This window comes from Drosophila subobscura, chromosome E, assembly GCF_008121235.1.
Source record: "Drosophila subobscura isolate 14011-0131.10 chromosome E, UCBerk_Dsub_1.0, whole genome shotgun sequence".
NCBI lineage: Eukaryota > Metazoa > Arthropoda > Insecta > Diptera > Drosophilidae > Drosophila > Drosophila subobscura.
In genome coordinates, this window is record NC_048531.1 from 6,232,627 (window position 1) to 6,254,543 (window position 21,917).

General features: G+C 45.2%; 2 protein-coding genes across 12 annotated transcripts in view; both read right to left on the reverse strand.

Moving 5' to 3' along the window:
• The window catches only part of LOC117890484 (potassium voltage-gated channel subfamily KQT member 1), a 36,967-nt gene that overhangs the window by 6,604 nt on the left and 8,446 nt on the right, over positions 1–21,917 (reverse strand). For 7 of the 11 annotated variants that reach the window (XM_034795360.1, XM_034795368.1, XM_034795359.1 and 4 more), the window contains exons 1-7: positions 1,600–1,751; positions 1,336–1,521; positions 1,054–1,271; positions 819–994; positions 633–758; positions 447–557; positions 201–388 (exon numbers count right to left, since the gene is read on the reverse strand). In XM_034795360.1, coding sequence (XP_034651251.1) covers positions 201–388; positions 447–557; positions 633–758; positions 819–994; positions 1,054–1,271; positions 1,336–1,521; positions 1,600–1,652 — 1,058 coding nt within the window. In that variant the 5' untranslated portion in view covers positions 1,653–1,751. Of the gene's footprint in view, positions 1–200; positions 389–446; positions 558–632; positions 759–818; positions 995–1,053; positions 1,272–1,335; positions 1,522–1,599; positions 1,752–21,917 lie in introns of those variants that run through there. The other 4 variants (XM_034795367.1, XM_034795365.1, XM_034795364.1 and 1 more) reach the window with 2 other exon arrangements.
• Positions 3,208–5,747, reverse strand: LOC117890487 (tubulin-specific chaperone cofactor E-like protein). The gene is made up of 2 exons (XM_034795375.1): positions 5,167–5,747; positions 3,208–5,106 (listed from the first exon to the last, which is right to left on the reverse strand). The coding sequence occupies exon 2, from the start codon at positions 4,803–4,805 to the stop codon at positions 3,402–3,404; it is 1,404 nt and encodes a 467-aa protein (XP_034651266.1). The 5' UTR covers positions 4,806–5,106; positions 5,167–5,747; the 3' UTR covers positions 3,208–3,401.

Genomic DNA, 21,917 nt, shown 5'->3' on the forward strand with positions numbered 1-21,917 from the left:
TGTTTGGTTTCTATAGTGTGTGTGTGTGTGTTTTTGTGGGTGTGTATGTGTGTGTGATTATTCAGTGTCTGTACAAAAGTCAATAAATCCATTTCTCATCTGCAAAATATCCCTGAATATACTGCAATTTTTTGTTGTAAACAGGTTGCAGCAAACGAAACAAAAGGCGCGTGGTCTATGTGTAGGGAAAAAATACTTACGATGCCGGCGGACTGGGTAGTGCCACCTGGTGGATCTTCCACGTGGCCACAGACACGGAATGCTCATCGGACGCATAGCAACGCCACACGGCCTGGATGAGTGTGGCCGCCGGCTGGCGTCGTCGTATCATGTGCTTCTGCCGCTGCTGCTGCTGCACCTTCAGTGCAAAGCCGCTGCCCAGAATTCCCTGCGGAAGGAATGTGAAATCAGCACAGCAGAATGCCTTTCAATATGCAAAAGCTTACCGCTGGCAGAGCGAAGAACGAAATGCCCAGCAGGGCGCAGCAGGAGGCAATCAGTTTGCCCTGCCAGGTGATGGGCACCATGTCGCCGTAGCCCACCGTGCACAGTGTGATCTGTGGAGAGCGGGGGGGTGGCGGAATAGGTTAAATAATGAGTGAGCCTTGCAGCGGGGCAGCTGTCGAACCTACCACACCCCACCAGAGGGCCTGTGCAAAGTTGCTAAACTTATCGTTGACGTCCTTCTCCCACATGTAGACCAGGAATGATGCAAAGATTAGACCTAAGAATCCTATATACATGGTTGTGATCAGCTCCTGCAAAAACAGAAGCAAAAGTGAAGATTTATCTACATTTATTTGGCACTTTGAACCCACCTGTCTGTGTGCGTAAACAACCGAACCGAGCAGCTTCCAGGTGCCTCCTCGACGATCCATGCGCACCATGCGCAATATCTGAAAGAACCGCAGACCTCGTAACGCACTCGTGGCGAACACCTGGCCGGAGGTGCCCATGCCTAATACTACAATTGAGGCTAAAATGGTGACAATATCTGAAATGCCACACAGTCAGTCCGTTACTCCTCTTCAATCACTTTCAAACTCCACTTGCCTATAATACAAAATGGTCTCTTGACGAACTTCAGACGCCCCAGGCAGCCCTGGTAGCGCGATCGGCAGCCCGACGACCATAGCCGGGCGCCGAACTCCATCGTGAACCAGATGACAACCAGAATCTCCATTCGAAAAAGAATGTAAACGGCGTCCTCCTCGTACTCCTTGATGGTGGAGAACACGCTCAGGGCGAGGCATGTGAACACCATCAGGAATCTGCAAGGACAAAGGAGGTTACAGTTGATAGCGAAAAGGATGCCCCATCCTTTCGAACACTTACACCATCACATGGTAAAAGATTGCATGCAGGCCGCGTGGACGCTCCAGGAAGTTGTAGAGGCGACTCTGGAGACGCCGGTAACGAACATCGCGGCGAGAGCCGCGATTGTAGTTCAGCGGCTTCCCTAGGAGTGACATTCGCGGTTGCAGGATTCTTTCCGAGTTTGGCCTACCCGGTCTACATTTCCTGCAAGCAAAAAGAGACAAACCATTAGTATAAGTTTTGGAAACTACACAAATATATTTATATATCAGTCTGAAGTACCCCTTGTACCCCCTGATATCATAGAAGGCATAAATGTCATTGTCGGGATCCATTCTGTTTGCATTCCTCCACACCACTTCACTCTCGATCACACTCAAAGCTCAAAGCACTCTCGGAACACTTTCGCCACGTCTGGTCGCAACGGCACTCGACCCGCAACTCGATCGACAGTTGAGCGAGTCCCCAGTTAAGAAACCTTCCTTAACATCGAGACTTTCAAAAACCCTCATGTGTAAATTTTATTAATTATCTACATAAACAGTTTTCATTCCACACACCTTGCATTTTATGACCTGGCTGGGTAGACCTTTATTTGATTTTATTTTGATGTATACTGTACCATTCGAATACGTCTACGTTTATATATGTAAATATGTGTGTACAAATGTGGAAGTATATTGCACCTCGTCATCAAGCAACTGTCATAAAAATTGGCGTATTTTAGCGACGATTTCGTTTGGATTTCTTTCGCTTTGCCTTTCGTGGGCGGGTCAGGCTCACATCAGTCACGATCTCTCGACTTTGTCTTTGCCCAACGTGCTGCCCAGCCATCGTACGTCATTAGCATTGTACCAAGCACTACTCTACTCCCAATTGGCGAGCATAGATAAGGCAAATGTGGGAGAGTTTGGCAATTGGTTTATTTGGGGTGTGTGCGACTCAAATGGGAAAATTACCAAAAAAAATCGTGGGAAAGTTCTGTGCAGCTGAGATCGAAAAGGTTAGAAGTTAGCAAAAGAACTTCATACTAAACCAAGTTGTTATGTGAAAGCGATGATGAGTAATGTATTGGCAGGAGAATTTTATCTCAAAACAGCACTAAGCTAGTACTATTAGCAATCTTATCTTAGCATGGCAAGACTCGTAGCTGGTACTCTTCTAACTATTGTATCTTCTATACATATTTGCTTTGTCACATTTGAAACGGGTTCTTAGTAGCATTGTTCTGTTGTGTACAGCAATATACATATGTACATATGTAGATATGTACATGCTCGATATGGCAAAATGCAAGCACATAAACCGATTTCAGATCGTTTTATGGTTTAGTGGGTGCCAGCTTATCTTATTGATCCTAATTAGATAGATAATCGTAGATACTAACTGTGCCCACACAAAATCCTCTGCTTGATTTACTCTCATGCTAAATGGGCAAATAGACACCACAAAGCAATTACCGTTTTGCTAATTATATGTGGGAAGTGGGAAGAAGCGGAGAGCAAGCTTCAACTCTTTCCGAAGCTCTGACGCTCGCTCTCATCGAAAGCTCTCCGCTGAAAGCACCGCAAGAACAAGCAAAGCACACAGGTTGGCATACGCAGAGTCTCTCTTTGTGTGCGTTTGTTTTGATTCTGCACTGAGTCACAGCCAATATACATATTTTACCCCCGAACCACGCATTAAATACTTATTACTCCACTATCCATTAACATTTCCATGTTTAGGTGCAGAGCAGAGACGTGTCGGCACTTTTTGTTGTAAAATTCTTTAATGCATTTTTTATGGGTTTACTGTGTGGCTTAGGTTAGGCAGTAATTAAAATATTTGTATGTATGTATGTGTGTATGTGTGCATCTTGCAATGCTCGCTTGGCCGCCTATGAATGTATTTACAGTAGCTTGTCGGGGGTAGAACCGAGAATAGTTGATATAATAGAAATAAACGTACACTAATTATAAATGGTTCATATATATGGTTGTGTATCCGCAATGATACAAGATCACATGTTCGTAGCACCAGGCCGGGCCTCCCTTTCGTTCTTTCCCACTCCTCTCTGAAATCCTCTTCGTCCACGTTCCAGCTCACTTCTTGGCATCGATGATGATCTCATCGCCCGACTGGATGTTGTAGCTGTACAACTTCTTGTTGGGGAAGCGCATCTCCTCGGGCCCGAACTCCTTGTAGTCCTGGTCCAGGTAGAAGAGACGCATCTTGTTGGGCGGCAGATTGACGAGTTTCTCCAGCTTCGCCTTCAGGTCGTTCACCGTCAGATAGATGTCCACGAATCGGCTCTCGCGCATCTCGCCATAGTTGAAGATGACCTTGATGCGCTTATCCGGCTTGAGGCTGACATCGACCAGGGGGTCCAGCTTGCCGTGCACCTTGAGCAGCTCCTCGTACCGCGCCGGTCGCTCCGACTCCGGCTTGTCCATGTAGTGACGGACGAAAGCGCGCTCCGCATCGATGCGCTCGTCCGTGCCGATCTTGCCGCCGCCGTTCAGCATCTCCACGTTGGGCAGCCGAGCGATTAGCAGTTGGCGGCGCTCGTGCTCTGTGCACTCCAGGCTCTCCCACAGCGGCCAGTGCTTGACCCGGAGGTTCTGTAGCTGCTGGAACTTGGCCAGCTCGTCGATGGCACTCCAGCAGTTTAGCTGGGCGGAGCTCAGGTTCAGCAGCTTCAGGCTGGGGAAGAACTTGTGGGAGTCGCACTCCTGGCTCTCCGCCACCTGCAGCGACCGGATGGGGCAGTCGGCCAGCACCAGGGCCTCCAGGTTGGGGAAGAGACGCCCCAGTCGACATATTTCCTGCCAGTGCTCGACGGGATTGCCTGTGAAATGCAGTGTCTTGAGGGCGGGATGGGCTTTGGTGATTCTCCTCTCCTCCTTCTGGCAGTCACACTGGCCTCCGGCCTCCCCGTCCTCCTGCAGTCGTCGCTCCGCCTCCTCGGCGTCGATCAGGACACTCGTGTAGTTGTTCAGACTCAGATGCAGCTCCTGCAGCACCGGCAGGTTCTGCAGCAGCGTGTCCACGCACTGCCAGTCCAGGTAGGTGCCGTTGAGCACCAGACTCTTCAGGTTGATGGCGGGCGCCTCCGCCAGGGGTCCGATCGGGCTGCCCAGTTGGTTCTTGCTCAGGTTAAGGAACTCGATGCGCGGCATGTGCTTCAGGATGTTGAACACCTCCTGCCAGTCGCTGAGCTTGTTCTGCGCCAAGTCCAGCTCCCGCACGCGCTGACACTTGTCCCGGATGCTCTCGAAGTCGCCCGCGGAATCAATGTCGCAGTCGTTCAGCACGAGCAGGGCGGGCACGCTGGTCAGGGGCGAGAGGCGCGGAATGAAGATGGAGAACTCCATCCGGCCGCCGCACTTGGTCACCGTAAAGTCGTTTGGCAGGTCCGCGCGCTTGTGCAGCTCCGGCTCGTGGGCGTTCTCGAACTCGCACTCCGCGAAGTACTTGCGCTCCAGCGCCTCCAGCAACGAGGGCATCTTGCTGCTGTTGTTGCTGTTTCTCCTGCTGCTCTGGCTGCCAGGCGCGTTTGCAATTATGTAAATTTGTTGAATCGGGCGGGCAGCAGTGGTTTCTGTTTCTTTAGCCTCTTCTCATTCAAAGCGTTGCAGATTTCGCCTATTGATTTTCAGCTCTCATTTATTTCTATATTTGCCTCAAAACTGCTGTTGTCTCTGTGATGCAATCCACTTTTGCGCAGTTGCAGTCTTCATTGATTTTAAACAAATTATTGCGCACGTTTCGCTTTTGTTGTAATTGCGCACTTAGTTGAGTCTCTTGCTGTGGATGGAGCCAAAGATTCGTAACAAAGAAACCAAAAGTGCGTGCACGCCAAGTTACTAATTCCAATCCAGTCCAGTCCACTCCAGTCCTCAATGCCGTTTTCCGCGACGGACAAAGACCAGGGGGTCTCCAGTAGGTCTGTCTCTCTCTCCGCTGGCCTTAGATGCGTTTTCCCTTCGTTTAACCTTTGTTGCTGTTGCTGTTGCTGTAGCTGTAGCTGAAACTGTTTCCTCTCGTCTATGTCCGCTCGCTGTGCCACCAAATGTTCAAATGAATCCGCCAACCACTGAGAAGAGAACCACCACGCGAACTACTCCAACAACCAAAGCGCCGTGTGAGTGCGAGCGTGTGTGTGTGTGTGTGTGCGGTCGTGCTGTATTCCGATTCTGGCCTGCTCGGTGCTGCTTTTGTGTGTAGGTCGCTCGACATGCGCACAGGGGCGGCTGCAGTTTCTCTCGGGTGTCGCGAACAATTTAGAATTTGGTCTTACTCGAGCTCAAAAGTGCACAATAAGTTCTCGTCTGATGGCTGATTCAATTGCATACGACTAACTACGATTGTACTCAGACAAGAACCTACATGTGTAGAAATTTTGAAGGGGCCCGGAATACCTAAATGGAGACACTATTTTCTACGACGTCTATGTAAATAGGGCCCCGTATTTTGGCGCCGTGCGCCTGCCTCACATGTAAATGTTCTGACAGCGACCTTGCCGTTAAAAATAAATATGCTCAATTACGAAATTTGTTTCAAACCGAAGCACAAATTATTTGTTTGACTGCTTTCGCTTTTCGGGGTTTCGGGCGCAGACGTGTGCACAAATAGAACACAGAACAGGCCAGAGCAACACATAATATTATTGAAAATATACATTTACAATGACCTTGTCCCATGCACTTGGCAGCGGCCCTAGACAAATATTCTGGCAGCTGTCAAATTGGGCGCGAGGCCCTCCGTTGAAAGCGAGTGCGCCTCTGTGGAGCTGTCAGAAAAACCAGTTATAAAGTCAATGGTCATGCCACAGTAGTTACTCCGTACAAGTGACAGGTTACGCGCCCCTTCTCGCCGTTGATTTTGATTGACAGTCGCAATTGCAACTGGGGTGCACTGCAAATATTCATAAGTATCTCTAAATTTATTTGCCCTTGCTTTTCATATTGCATTACATCTGGTATCAGTCGCTGACGGTACCGTAACCACTCAATGGGGTTTCACTTTGCCGACAGCTTGAAAGGTGCGCAATAAGCCACCCAGAGAGAGAAAGAGAGAACGAGCGTGAAGCGGGAGAAGAGAGCGCGCGCGCGCCAAGCAAACTCTCGCACACAGCTGTGCTTTGTTGTCTCGCTGCTAATGCTGTGTTTCCCCATGCAAACACAACAACACGTTCGTGGGCTAGTGCGAGGGGTTGACAGGGGGAAGGAAATGAGGGCTCATATGTTTGTTTGCTCTCTTGGGAATAAAATTACGCAGCATTTGTATTTTGGAAGCACAGCTGATTGTGTTTGTTTGGCCACGAAAGCTCCCGTGAGCTTTTACGCCATGTGCACTTACAACAACAAGCAACGACCGAAACAGATGGCAGCACCGACCGACAGGCTTTTGTTGTCGATGGGCTTTTTTGTTGTTGTTCTTGTTGTTGGTGGGGGCGTTATAAATTTGATTTGCACAAAGCGTACCGTTTGATGCCCGTCGTTCTGTATCGAAGGTTTTTGTTGTTGCCACCGCTACGCTCTGCTGAAGCCAATTTGCAAATATTTCGCTGTGCACACACCCATAAATATGGTTCATAGATAAAAATATTTGCGCACACACACTGGCACACCGAAATCTACGGGCAATATTTTGGACTGACAGCTTATTGCAAATTGGTGAATGCCTGAGCGGGGTTCAATCAGTTTTATCAAAAATGCTGTTCATTTTGTTCATCCCCTCCCCCTACACTTTACTGTTTGATATTCAGCGAAGAATTTCCAGCTGGAGCTAGCGAAATTCCCGGAACTATATAGGGCGAAAATCCCTGACTGACCTTGGAGCAACAACCGGTAAATAGTTTACAACTTTTCTGATTGATTCTGCAGGTTCCAGGAATGCTTATTATAATTTTAATGATTTTCCATTATGATTCCCACTGACAAATGTCCATGCAGTCATCCAAAATATAAGGTTTGAATTTATTACGAATTTCCCATTGTTATAATGAACTGCTGAACTCCTCTGGGAATATTATTAAGAGCAAATGCCCAGATTTTGGAACCAATTGATGTTGCTTTTAACCCCAGAAGTCAATCACTTAAGTCTGAATCAACCTGTCCCAAAGAACGATGCGAATTCATTCATATTGTATATTTCGAGCATCCATCAAGCCATCAATTATGTCGACGACCCACATCGCTCATTAGTTCTTTATACACTAGAGTACAAACATATAGCCACCCGCCCGCTGTATTCCCTCTACACAGAAGGGGGACTTTGTTTCTATATTTAACAAAAATCGTTTGGAATTTTTCTTCTAAGCTTGTTGGCATTCTGTGTGATAATAAGTATGAGCATTTCAAAAGTATATAATTTTCTCTTGTTGTTTTTGTTGCTGGCTCTCGGCGTTTGTGTCGGTTTATTCTCCCCCCTCTTGGTCTCTCCATCGACCGACAAAGCAGGGCAACAAATAAGTCATTTGTCAATATAATTTTCATTTGTTATGGGTCGGGGGGGCCAAGAGCCTCCCTCGACTTTTCACCGGTGACAGGGCATGGCTCCGGCTCAGTCCTGGACCACAGACCGCATTCATATCGACATCAACATCAACATCAACATCATATATATCATGTAGAATTTATTATTTGCTTATCTACATAGACTCGCATTGATTTGATTTTATTGGGGCTTTCCCTGAAGATGGATGCGTTTTGGTGTAATTAGGAACTCTCGCCGATGTTTTTGTTGTTGCTTTGCAGCGATATAAATATTTCTTTATGGCTGGGCTGGTATTGTTTACATGTGGGGAGGCATGTACAAAGGCCCAATATAATCCATATCCATCCCATACAAAAATTTCGAATCGATTGCGTCAATAAATTGCAAAAACTAAAATCTCGCTACCGTTGGCATTGTTGTTGTTGCTTCTGTTGTTGCTGCTCGTAAAGATCTAAAAATTGTTTCGGTTGTCTGCGACGTTTAACGACTTTAAGCAGAATGGCACAGCAGAACCTCAGAGGGAGTTCACAGCATAAACACACACTGTCGAGATGCTATGCAGATGAAACAGTTCTGCCCCCTCCCAAAATCACCATCATTTATGTCTTTGTCTCTGTGAAAGTCTAGACAGTTTTTTGAATTATTGCACACCTTACACACCAGTGTTGTTAGCAACATCTATGGCTGGTTTGGCGGTGGTTCATGGTTCGGCAGCACCCAGCGTATGAGTAATTTAGTTATTATGATCCGCCATGTGCTGCATGTCGAATGAGCTCTGCGAGACCGTTGAACGGCATTGAAATATGTCTGAGTGCTCGGTGACATACATATTTCTCGGATGTCCCCGACGGGCAACTTTGCTCGTAAATTCTGCCAGAACAGGCAAATCGAACAATAATAAAAACTCTTCTAGCGATAAGAACAAACAAATTGTTTAAATGATTGACTGTTGGCTATTTATGCTGTGGATGTTATGGCGCTGACAAGTCAATATTCACTTTAGCTGCTCCCCTGCCCACCCCACTCGATGGGAATTTTTGCAGTTTTTAACTCAATTTTCTCCCTGTGGCTGTTATGGTTGGCAGCTTCATGCTTCGACTAATTTTGTTGCGCCCGTGGGGCATGGGGCACTGGCACTGGCACTGTCAGCTAGCGTTAATTTAATATGCAACATTTGCACTTTTCGGTCAACTGCTTCACCAGGCAGACACAGACGTACAACCTCGAACCACTCGAGCTGGGGTTCATCGGTTACGCGCTATCGTTGGCGGTGTCGTGTTCCGCAGGGTGGCGTGGGCCTGCTGTGTATCTGTGGGCCAGCAGCAGCAGCAGATTGCGTTGGCAGCGAAAAGTTCAATTTAAGTGATGCACTTTGTGCCCTTTCGGCTGGTCTGACGAGCGGTGGAGAAGGTGCCGGTAGTGGCAGTGGCCACCGAAATTCCGCATAAATTCAGTAGATTGGTAGTAGTTATAAAGCAAAGCAAAGCACTTTGTTGATAAGTTTATCTTGGGTTTTAATTTATTCATAAATGTTGGTTTAACCAATTCAAGTTAAATTTTTAGCTAAAATATTTGATTAAATTACATTTTCTTTGAACTTTTTAATGTCTCCACATTGAAGTCCTTTGCATCGGTTTTATCGATAGATTGTCTGTTTAAGTGATTCCACCAAAGGCATGCAAATAAATTCCATGTACTTTGCCTCAAAGGGATTCCAGAGTATTTATTCTTGAAATAATCTTTGCTGCTTATTGGAATTTGACTGTTGCCTTGCAAAAGGATTTAACTTGCTTCGCTACCCACTCACTTTCTCTCTCTCTCTCTCTCCATCTCTGTCCCGTTCGGTTATCGGAGCAGCTTAAAGATACATTTATATGGCCATAATAATTCGGCTTAGTCAGTCGCTTACTCTTACTCTTTCCTCCTAGTCGCTCTCCCTTTGCCTTATGAGTGGACGCTGGGTTCCGGGGAAAAGCTTTCAGACATTGTCTGGGAATGCCCAATCCACAAGTTAAGTTTATTGGGCTGCAACTTGTGGGTATAACGGTATCACTTGTCCGGGGAGTTGTCCAGGTGAAGTTCTCCCCTGCTCATTACGTGCAATTAGCAGAGCAGTCTTCCCTGGGCGGACGGAGGCGTGTCTGTTGGTGGTGGGTCCAGTCCACAGTAAACAGAATTATTCATAACATAACCCATTGAGGTACGGTCGGAGTCGCCGTCGTCTGTTCTGTTCTGTTCTGTTCTGTGCTCTGCTGTGGTAGAGGAATGCCTTTAGGGTAAGTATGGGTTTTGCTGCGGCTGGGCGTGCAATTAATTGGCTGGCAATAATGAAATCTAGGACAAAATGTTGGCAAAAGGAACATCGTTGACAGTTGACTGCCTGAGACCGTGCCATAAACCCCCCCTCTGCCTGCATATGGAAACAGTTGTTTCTCCTGTTCTCGTTTTCCTTCGCTCTTCCTTTTAGCATTCAATGAAATGAAATTATTTGCCAGTTGTGAGTGTGTGACTGGTGCAAAGGCTTTCTTTCCATGGCCTACATAGCAACCCTGGCAGAGGCAGAGGCAGAGGTGGAGGCAGAGGCAGGTGGATGAAGAAAGAGAGCTGCCAAGGTGTTGGCAACAAATTTCTCCACTCATCGCTCACACGCTTGCCACCCAGATCTGCATATCAATTGCCAGCAGGCTCAGACTGGGACTCGCAAGTGTTATAGATTATATCCTCCCCTCTCCATGACAACCCCCTTGCCAGGAGCTCCGTACACAGCACACAGTGTGTTCGCTCAGTTGGCCAACTGTTTGTTTTGCATTTGGGCCGTGTTTTTAATCAAACTAAAATACCTGGCAACACAAGCCAACAGTAGAGCAGAGCCTCTTGTGTGCTTGCTGATTTGAGCTGATTCGATCTGGATACTCATTTGCTCTTTTATGAATTTTGATTTAATTGAAAGTGAGTCTCAAGATCTTGATATAAAAATTAGTTTCTATTGCATTTATGATTTTAAATATTTGACGTGCTGCAATCGAAAGGCATATGTACATATGTAGATCAAGCTGCGTGGAAAAACGTGAAAATTGTAGCCAAAGTTCCCATCAGCACTTAAAAGTTGACGAATCTAAAATTCTACTCTGTGTTGCAGATTTTGGCAACTATTTGTACTGTTGTGTTCTCGCTAGAACACAGGTAAATATTGTAAGAGGAATTTCGATCCATCTGAACAGCTTAAATTATTGAAATACCCACCGGAAAGACTACTCGTACATGTGCATCGACGATAGTTTCAATAGCTGAAGGGTGGAACAGACGAACGAATTTTTGCAGCCGACAATGCTATTTCCAGAAGCAAAATAGAATACCAGAACAAACCACCCATGTACATATGTATGTATGTACATTCGATTCATACACATACATTGTATGTATGCATAACAGAGTGGGAGAGCAACTCATCTACAATGGTTTCTTCTTATCTCTCTAACCTCTGTTCCCTTTTGTGACATGCTGAATTTGCTGTTCCTTTCCTCACACAGAAGAAGTTTTCGGTTTCGCGCTTCTTCTCCCCCCTCTTTCAACTCATGCCAACCCGGAGCATAGCATTTTCCCCTTCTCGACATTCACCGTTGCACCGTGGCTAGCCTCCAAACGCACAAACGTTCGCTCTCTTGGAGTCGGAGAGGTAGAAGACAAAAGTCAAAGACAAAAGACAAATGAGAGATCAATTTGGAAGCGCATCAAAAGGAGAGCATCAAACCCAGTCTCCTACGCATTTAAATCTGCGCTGCTCTTTTACATTTAGTTTTGCTTCAATTGTGTTAATGCGAGTTTATTGGTTTAGTGTCCATACATATGTACATATGTACATAAGTATGAACATATGTACATACATATGTTACCTTCAATATTCTCCTTATGATCTTCCCCATGCCAACCCAGAAGCACTCTCCCCTTCTAGCCATTTACAGTTGGTTACTCGTAAAAGTCACAAACGTTCGCTCTCTTGGAGTCGGAGAGGTAGAAGACAAAAGTCAAAGACAAAAGACAAATGAGAGAGCAATTTGGAAGCGCATCAGAAGGAGAGCATCAAACCCAAGTCTCCTACGCATTTAAATCTACGCTGCTCTATTATATTTAATTTTGCGGCAATTGTGTTAATGCGACTTTACTGGTTTAGTGTCCATACATACATATGTACATAAGTATGTTACCTTCCTATTCCTATTCCTATTCTCCTTATAATATTCCCATGCCAATTCAGAAGCACTTTCCCCTTCTAGCCATTTACAGTTGGTTACTCGTAAAAGTCACAAACGTTCGCTCTCTTGGAGTAAGAGAGCATGAAATGTTCTAGAAACCAAGCCACTTCCGCATTCAAATCTGCGAAGATCTCTCACACTAAGTTTTTCGACAATTAAATGCGTAAAAGGTTTAGTTTCCTTCCATACTCTTCTTATGATCTGCTCAGCTTCTTCTCCTCTCTCCGACACATGCCAAACCAGGTGCATAGTACTTTCCCCTTCTGGCTATTCACCGTTGCATTGACAAGTACTTACTCGTCAACGTTCGCTCTCTTGGAGTAGGAAAGGGAGAAGAAGGAGAGCGTGTAATGTTCTAGAAACCAAGCTACCTACGCATTCAAATTGGCGCCGCTCTCTCACTTAAAATTTTTCGGTCGGACAAAGCACGCGGTTTTAAGACAGCTCCGCGTTCGGGTCGCGAAAATCGGGAAAAGGATGGAAAATCCTACGGGAAAATTGTCGCGTAGTTGTGTAATGCAGTTTTGTGGTGCAATATAATGTGAAGTGGTGCAGTTTTGTAGTGCAATATAGTGTAAAGTGAAGTGGTGCAAAGAAAGTGGCAAGAAAAAGTTCATGATCCAAAAAGGCGGCAGGTGGCGGCAAAATGGCATACAAAAGGCAGATCGGCAGAAGAAAAATGTGGCAATAAGTGAAAGTGAAAAGTGTATTGTACAAAAGGTGCATAAGCATATACATAGTTCTATGCAAATATATTTTTTTCGTTCGGTCATGTGACCTCTGGCAAAGTGTGTTCTTGTGGTTTGTGTGTGCAAAAAATTCAGAGAAGTGTCTCTGTCCCACTCCAATACTCCAAGAATAAGAGGAGAAAAGCAATAAGAAGGGAGCGAGTGCAGCGTGTCGACGCTCTCTCGTACCAAGTCTCTTTCTTGCTGGCGGCCGTCGTCAAACGGCATACAAAAGGCACAGAGGCAGAGGAAAAATAAGGCAATAAGTGAAAGTGAAGAGTTAAAAGTGAAGTGATAGAAGTGAAGTGATAAAAGTGAACTACGCATTTGATGTACAACCAAATGTGACAATAAGTGAAAGTGAAAAGTGTATTGTACAAAATGTGATCTCCGGCAAAGTGTGTTCTTGTGGTTTGTGTGTGCCAAAATATCAGTGGTGTGTCTCAGTCCCTCTCCAATACCCTATTTGAAGAAGAGCAGAAAGGCAATAAGAAGGGAGCGGGTGTAGTGTGTCGACGCTCTCTCGTGCCAAGTCTCCCACTGCATGGCGGCAGCCGTCGTCAAAATGGCATAAAGAAGGCGAAGCGGCGAAGGCAAAATAAGAAAACAAGTGAAAGTGAAGTGTTAAAAGTGTATTATGCATTCGATGCACAAGATATAATCAAATCATATTTGTTTATGCAAAAAATATTTTTTTTTGGGCTGATCCCGTGATGTCTGCCAATATGTGTTTGTGTGTGCAAAAAAAATGAGAAATGGCGGGAAGATTATTCCCCTTCGCTCTCCAAAACGCAATGTGTAGAAAAGGAGAAAAGCAATAAAGAAGGAGCGAGTGTAGCGTGCCGACGCTCTCTCGTACCAAGTTTATTATTGCATGGTGAGGTGAGGTCTTGGTGATCTGACCCCATCTCGTCAGTGTTCCAGTGTTGTGATACCTCACCCTATTTTAATTTACCCAAAATATGTGCTCTTATTGAAATGTTCTTGGAACTATTGCGATTCCGTTTTCGTATTCGTTTCGTAAATCGTTCTTTCGAAAATCGTCGCGCGTTTACGCTACGATCCCGTTAATCCATCCTATGTAACCCCGAAATCGTCGACTTCTCGTGTGTGAGGGAGAAGAAAAACAGACGCTGCTAACTAAAACGTAAAGGTAAGATATAACAGCCGATATAACTGTAGGCGGTACTTCAACAATATGTATGTACATATGTATAAATGTATGTATGCATGTAAATATGTATGTACATAAATGAACCAAAACCTTTTTCAAACTTCAAAGTATATAACCGTCTATGCTGAAAATGTGTATACCGATAGATAAACATTTAATCTTCAACAAAACCAACTTTATTTATTTTTTTAAGCAATTTTTTTTAAAACTTTTCACAATTAAAACCAAAGTAAGTGTAATTTCATCTCTCAGATTTAACAAAAAATTTATATTTTTTTTTGTTTTCTTTTTTAAACTGTTATCAGGAATTTTGGAATCGATTCGACCTGATTGAGCGTAATTGTTCCCCCCACCCTCATTTTTTAGCATTTTCACGTTTTTAACGGATGCATCGGTAGGCATCGGCAAAGATTTGCTCAGGAAGGAAAGCAGGTTTCCCCGAGTGGACAGCCAATGTGTCAGCCCTAATTCTCCGAAACATAGACCTTGATTACCTTGCAGAGTACACCCATTACCTGTGCTCTTTTCTCCTGGCCCATGTCGTCGCCTACTAACTACTGTGCCCTAATCCTTTGGCCTCCGCTCCAGTCAGCCGCCTCCTATCCTCCGTTCGACCCGTTTTGATGGCGTATGACACTGATTGGACCTGCACTTTCGACGATAATGACGCTGTCGGATGCCGTGCCAAAAAGTTATCAATGAATCACTTTAAGTGCGCTAATTTGCCTCCCCCACACGCCATAAGCCTGACATTATTTGCATATTCCCCATCTATTTGGTTGCCTTTTGGTCGTGTCGGATTCGTTTTGGTGTTTGTCGATTTAAATTGTTAAGATCTTAATGCTATTGTTGCTGCCATTGGTGTTTGGTTGTTGCTGTTGCTGTCGCTGTACTTGTTGATGCCTTTCATCAATCAAATGTCAGCGTCTCTGTTCTCTTTGAGAGCAAGAACAGTTGCGAATTCGTTGTAATTTATTTGAACAGCTGGCAAAGGCAAACATCAGACGGAGACAGAGAGTGGGATTGAGAGGCAGCTTTTGTTTGGCCAGAGATTAGTCAGGCTGGTCCTCGTCGTGACCATTTCCCTTCCCCCTTCCCCCTTCCCCTTCCCGAGTCCCGTGTACGTGCTGGCACGCAAAAATTGCGGAGCCTTGTCTCAACTAATGATAATTACATTCGACGTAGCCTTCGCACTGCCGTGGAATGGGCGCGGAATGGCGTGTGGAGGTGGCTCCTGTAAGCCGCTTTAAGCGTTATGGCCAACACCTCCCGCGGTCCACCCGTCCACCCGTCCATCCCCTGCGACATCCAACAGTTGGAGCAGCGGGCATTATTTTAATTATCGCCAAATTGCGTTACATTCTCAGCAGGAAACAGAGAGCAATTATTCTAAACATCAATTCCTACAAGTAGATACAGTGCGTTTCGGCATGTTTTTGTTTCCAGCGGAATCTATTTCAATTGTGGATCAAAATCGCAGATAGGCGGTATGAATGCTGTATACAAATATGTCGCATCATATTCAATCATTTGACAAATATTTAATTACATGAATTTAATAATTAATATCCCTTGGCTTTGCGCTCATTCAATTTGCAGGGAAATGCCTTAATTTACGTAGTCTTAAAGTTCGCCCTCTCACATCAAAATTTATTAAAAATTTCCTTTTTTTTAATACATTTTCCCGGCAAAGGCCAAGCGGGAGCCGAGTAAAGTTATTGGAAAAGTGACAATGCCCAAAATGCAATTTATATTTCCTGCGAAATATTCCGATGCCATGAAGGGCTCTCTCACACATTGCCCCCACACACACACACACACACACTTACACATCCGCTTACTTTATTACGTTCCACATCAAGAGATATGAAGTAGGAGAAGGAGGGGTAGTGAGTGGGGGAGAGAGAGAGAGGGAGAGAGCGGAAGAGCATGCACGGCAGCCATTGAAGTGAGTTAATTATTCAAAGTTGCTCATACGCAACATTGTCGCTGCCTGATATGCACCATATACCTCGATATTCATGCATTGATGTGCGGCCCACTATATATCGTAAAGTAGATTCAGGTTACGCAACCCTCATATCGTATGCGTTTCCAGAAATCGTCGGCATCTCTTGAGGTGTTCCAGCCCTTTCTGCTTCTCCCTTTCCCATTTCTTATACCTATTCTCGTTTATGCAACCAGGCGCCCAACATTGTCAGTGTGTCTGCTCGCCTTTCCGTTTGACATTTGCCGCTATTCCTCTTAACGAGTATCATGAATGTTAAATAAGTTTAAATTGATTGACAATTAAGATTTCAGATTTCGTTGCTGCTTGATGCGGATATTCGTGCTGTGGAACGGTGTGCGCGGTTGGATTGCAGTTGGCAGTATCAATGCGATATGCACATCATGTAAGCCACTCAATTAGTTCATTTTATTAGGTGTACAAAGAACAGGCAGGGTAGAGGGTGTAGAGCACCAACAAGCTTGATACAAATTGCAATTCGCGTTTGCGTTTGCTGCTAAAAGTATGCTAGATAAAAACTGAATACAATACGATACCGGATGGATTATATAGAGATATGGAAGAGGGAAAGAAATACGAACCAAACTTCGCTTAATTTTGCCTCCGTTTCTGTGGTTTTTTAAAGGTATCGACCACCAATCGACACTTTGCCGCAGTGCAACAATTATAAGAAAATGTAGCTGGACTCTTTTGTACTCTTGTATTTATGCAATTCTAATATGTGTGTTGAATATGGATGGGATCGATAATATTGATTTCATTTTGCGCGTCTTATTGCCATTTCTTGTTTCCTCGTGCAATATTGCTGGTGGGTGTGGGACTTGTACCGGAATGGAATGGGGGGATTCAGAATGGTATGTCGAGTGACTCGTGTAAAATATTTGCACTGTTTGTCATTACAATTGATTGCCAGCCATCAAAGGCAGCTCGCATAAAGTGCATATGTGAATATTTTCCATACGAAAGTGTAAGAGGATATGGGTGAAAGAAACCGTTCGATTTTCTTCTCTTTTTTGTGTGTCGAAATCTAAACAAACCAAAGACATATGTATGAAGATACCAGCAAACCAGATTGGTTCTCTTTTCAGACAGCTCCTCCTGCCCCGCAATAGCTAGTTTGGCGTGAATAATTCCACTAAATACAATAAAAACATTTTCCCCTTGCGGCACTCAGAATTTGCATAGAGATGAAAGCCTCGCAGCCGGAACTGTGGCACACAGAAACGTACAAAAAAGAAGGAAGAAAATAAAGAACCGTTGATGAGTTTGCGGCAGTTCGGGAGAGAAAAATCGTCTAGAGGTTGGGTTGCTCCTTGTTAGGCGCCGTCGCAGCTGCCCACTCCCCGGGGGCTCAGGATGTACATAATAAAAAGCACATTAAACAGCATTTTCTTTCATTTCGAAACGAAAACGAAACAATTCCATCTTCCCCACTCGGACTAGGCCAGACACACACACACACACACACACACATACGAACAAAGGCTGACCGCTCTAGAAGTATGCTACACGGCTGCGACTCGACGGGCGACGCGACGCTTTGACACTTGGGGTGGTGGTGTGGCAGACGGACTACTTAAAGTGGGTCGGTCCACATTTTCCCATGCACTCTCTGTAGCCACTTGAGGTAGCATGGGTCGAGGCACTGCATACACCATTTATGCATACTTTAAGTATTAAAATTGTAGTTCCAACTCTGCTTTAGTTGCACTCGCACATCAATCATTTAAATGTATCCCAATGGAGTCAGTGCACATATTTTTCGGATTCTTTTTAGGGCATTGCCAGTTCGTGTTGGCTGCAACTCATTTGAGAACGCCACAAAATTGTGGCAGCTGCTACTTGTGCCACTTGCTGCTGCATTACTGCCACGTTCTGCTGTTGCAGTGTTCCTCCGTGCCGTGTCGTACCTTTCCGCCTCCACCCCCATCCATGCCATTCATTTGCACGTCCAATTTCGCTGCGCCTAAAAGGGCTTCCTGGCCGCACTTGAAAATTTAACAGTTGCCGCAGTCAGTGCGCCTCCACCTGACGGCTGGCTGCCAGCTTGGCTTTTATGATGCCACGGCACCAGCACCACAGTCTCTCTCTCTCTCTCTCTCGCTCAATCACTGTGCAGCTGTCTCTGTCTGCTGTGAGTGAAATGAAATGTGAAATGCAATCCAGTGTCATGTGCCATGTTTATTTGGCTGCTGGCTGCCGGCTGCTATTGCAGCTGCAACTTCAACCATGATTCTGCCACCAGTGGGACTCTGCCATCTCCCCGTGGTAATGTTCCCTGCCAGACAGCAGCACTGCCAATTGAGTTTAATTTGTTGAATGCATTCTGACAGATTCCAAAATTAACTGATGCCACACTCGAGTGCGCCGACAAAGCCCACCAAATGTTTGGCATTTGATGCACGAATTCTGCCCTCTGATTGTGGCAGATACATAGATGGTTGGGCGGACAAATGGGCGGCAGCCATATCCTGTTGACAAAGTTTCATATGTGGTAGATACATGTGTTTTCCCACAGCTGTTTTTCCGGCTAGTTTTCAGTAATCATTTGGTTTACCTCAACTTGCCCAAAACTGTAAGCCGATTAGGGTCTACCTTCTGTTTGCATCTCTCGGTTTGCGTCTGTGTCTTGCTGCTTTGGGGACTGGCTTGGCTCTGATTCTGGGAAATGGCTCTAAGCTGATTTAAGCAGATCTACGGAGGAGTAGATGGTGGGATGTGGCATGCATTTCCGTACTTGGAGCTCCTCCCTTTAACTTTTGCCGTAATCTTTGAGCCGAAAATTTGTAATGCAAGTCAAGTAATCAGGAATTCTGCCATCGACTGTGTAAATTTGCATTTCCGCTACTTCGCCCGTCCCACCCCATCCGACGGTGAACTTTAAGCGGCTTTGCCGCGCCTCGTTATACGCAATTTATAATTAATTTCATTTGAAAGAGTCGAGAATAATTGATTTTCGGCAAACAAGCAGAAAGTAAAAGGCAGCCGTGGAATAAAGGGCCAAAATAAGGAATTCATTGATAATAATTGTTTCCGTTTCTGCCCTCCCAATCGCTGGCCTGCAGTTGCCACAATCTTAAGCTGATTTCACATTCAGGGTCTCGGTCTCTCTCTCTGTTTCGGAAGTATCGAAAGTTCTCCACATAAAACACGGCCCCGTACCGAAACTTGATAGCTTTATGGCATGGATTTATCAATTTTACTTGAACTTTACGTTCTGTTCTGAGGCATTCGCGGCACGTACAAAATGCAGTTTCGAACAAAAAATGGAGTTTCCAGTGTCCAGCGCGTTAATGTCCATCTATAAGACACGTGCAAAATGTTTCTCTTAAATTAATAGACCTGGCTTGAGAGCATCTTTGAGCGAAAGCAAATAAATATTTGCTATAACTTATACAAATTATTATTAAATGGCAAAACCAGCAAAAACTTTCACTGAACTACTTTCTGAAAGTGGACAGAAAAGATTATCATGTGGATAAAGGCATTCAGTAATCGTTTTAGTTGGCATTTCCACGAATCTCTGGGGTTTGGATCTACTCGAAAAGGCTTTCTCGCATATTCTAACTCGATGGGTGATGATGGGTCATTGAGCATTATAATTCATACGAGCACGTTAGCTATATGCAAATGCTGTTCGGGGGGCATTCGCATAATCTGCTGACCTATGATATGATAGATGGGCTTGGGCTTGAGCTTGGGCCCTGGCATTTGCATAAGTCGATGCCGTTGCAGTGCAGAAGCAATCTGCTCTGCATATATGTATGTATGTCTGTGTGCCACTGTGTGTGTGTTTGTGTTTGTGTTTATCTATGTATCAGTGTATCTATCTAATGGGCGAGTAGAGCAAACGGAGTCAAGAGCAGAAGTCGACTGACTTCTAGCAACAATTCGCGAAGGTGAGTTCTGGAAGACTGGAAATAAAGAGCGGAAAAGGGTCGGTGGATGGTGGATGGTGGATGGGCGTAGCGAGGTCGAGTGTTGGCCAAATATGTAAATTAATGAAACCAAGCCAAATGCTGCCGCGGGCCATGGTTGGTGGCACCTGCACGTGGGCCCTTTGAACTATTTTTGGGTTTTGGCACTGACGCATGGGCTGAGTTGATTGCAGCTAACAATGCCGCACCAGGGCGGTATTGCACTTGACATAACAGCCGCAATGGCAGCTAACAACCAACGTGGCAACGACAATAACAGCAACCAAAGGACGTGCAACGAACAACGAACTGCACTAATAACTGACACACTGAACGACATGAGAAACGTTCTCCTAATAAACACACTCGAGAGCTTGTGTTGTTTGCCTCCTTGCCACTTCACTGCGGTAACCCTAGACACACACAGGATGCACACACACATACAGAAGTACTTGCAACCCAATAATAACTGTGACCGCATTGCGTATACGTCACAGCACGAAACCATTTGATTTGAACCGCAACCAACAATGGTCGCAGCGCGACACTGCCGACGACGCAGACTTTTTCATTTCCCTCGATAAATTCATTTTAATTACAAGCAACTAACACTCGACAAAAAGCACTAACGCTGCCGCACGGATCTGCGGCTTTTTAATTAATGTATAGTTAATGCAACTAAAATTGTCGAATGCAGGCTTCCACTTTCCACTATCCCCCACCAACATGCACCCCCCTTGGGCGTAATTGAGAAATTTGTTTGTCTGGCATTTTATTTTAAAATGATTGAAGGGCATCTGCTGGTTGTTTGTCCGGCTAATTGTTCAATTATAATTGTGGCTGTGTGACAGGCGAAGCATGAAATTCGAACTTCTAACATCCATTTCGATATTAGATGTATCTGCGCTCTCCAGGGGTTGAGTCAATCCACTTTGCAAATGGCTCATTGAGCATCAGCCAAGCTTGCGCACTCGGCACACTGCTTGTTGACTGAAGGAGCTGCAGGAGCTGCTGCAATGCACTTTTTTTTTACGTTTATGTCTGTCCCCCTGCTCACTGTCTCACTTGCCGTTTAATTCGAGCATTCTTATCACTTGCGAAACTATCGTTTTATGGCCCGTACACAAACGACAGATATCTTTGAATGGCAATAAATGAATTCGGGAATGCTCCATCAATGCTGCCTATCTGCACGTCATTTGTCATTCCATAATGGACGCGATTGTACATGTACTCGGTGGACATTATCAGGGGAACAGCACTAATATAATGCTTTTATTTTCTGCTGCGTGTTCGATTCAATTCGTTAATATATAAATCACTTAGCACACATCAGCGTAATCGGGCACTTACCATGGGAATTCGACTCGTATTAGGGAATACCAAAAATGGTTATTAATTTTTCATAAAGTTTTGCGTGTTTGTTACTTAACATTTAACATTGCAAATTCATGGAATTGGGGTAAATATTTTTGTAATTACTTTCGCTACCCGCTGCGATTAGCATGTGTCCGCTAGATGGTGCTAATTGCCACTCAGCCACGCCCACGCATCCACACGAGAACGCCCCCATACAGTGAGTGGGCGCTCCATAGGGAGCCACAAAATGTAAATTTTCTGTTAAAGTTGGGAAAGGTTTTTACCTACCTGAACAACAATCGATCCCCACACACACACACTTGCAGACACTCCTAGCTATATCTACAGATATCCAGTGGAATTTGTGCCAAAGCTCGACACTGATTTGGCCTAAACGATAAAGTCTGGGAAAGGGTCCTTTGTGCCCAGAGCAGACTCGACCCGAGCAGGGCGCACCAGGCCAAGCATAACAGTTTAAATGCGAGCTGGGTCTATTAAAAAACCAAATGGAGTACACACCAGCACATATCCACTTAGGGGGGGTGGCTGGCTGGGTTGGAGGCGACATGACAACACAAAAGCCAACATGCAATTTATGAAGCAGCTTTTTGCTGGCGGGCCCAAAATGCTCGTTTGAAGCTAACGAAATGCTGCAGACCGGGCCCCGACCTGAACCAG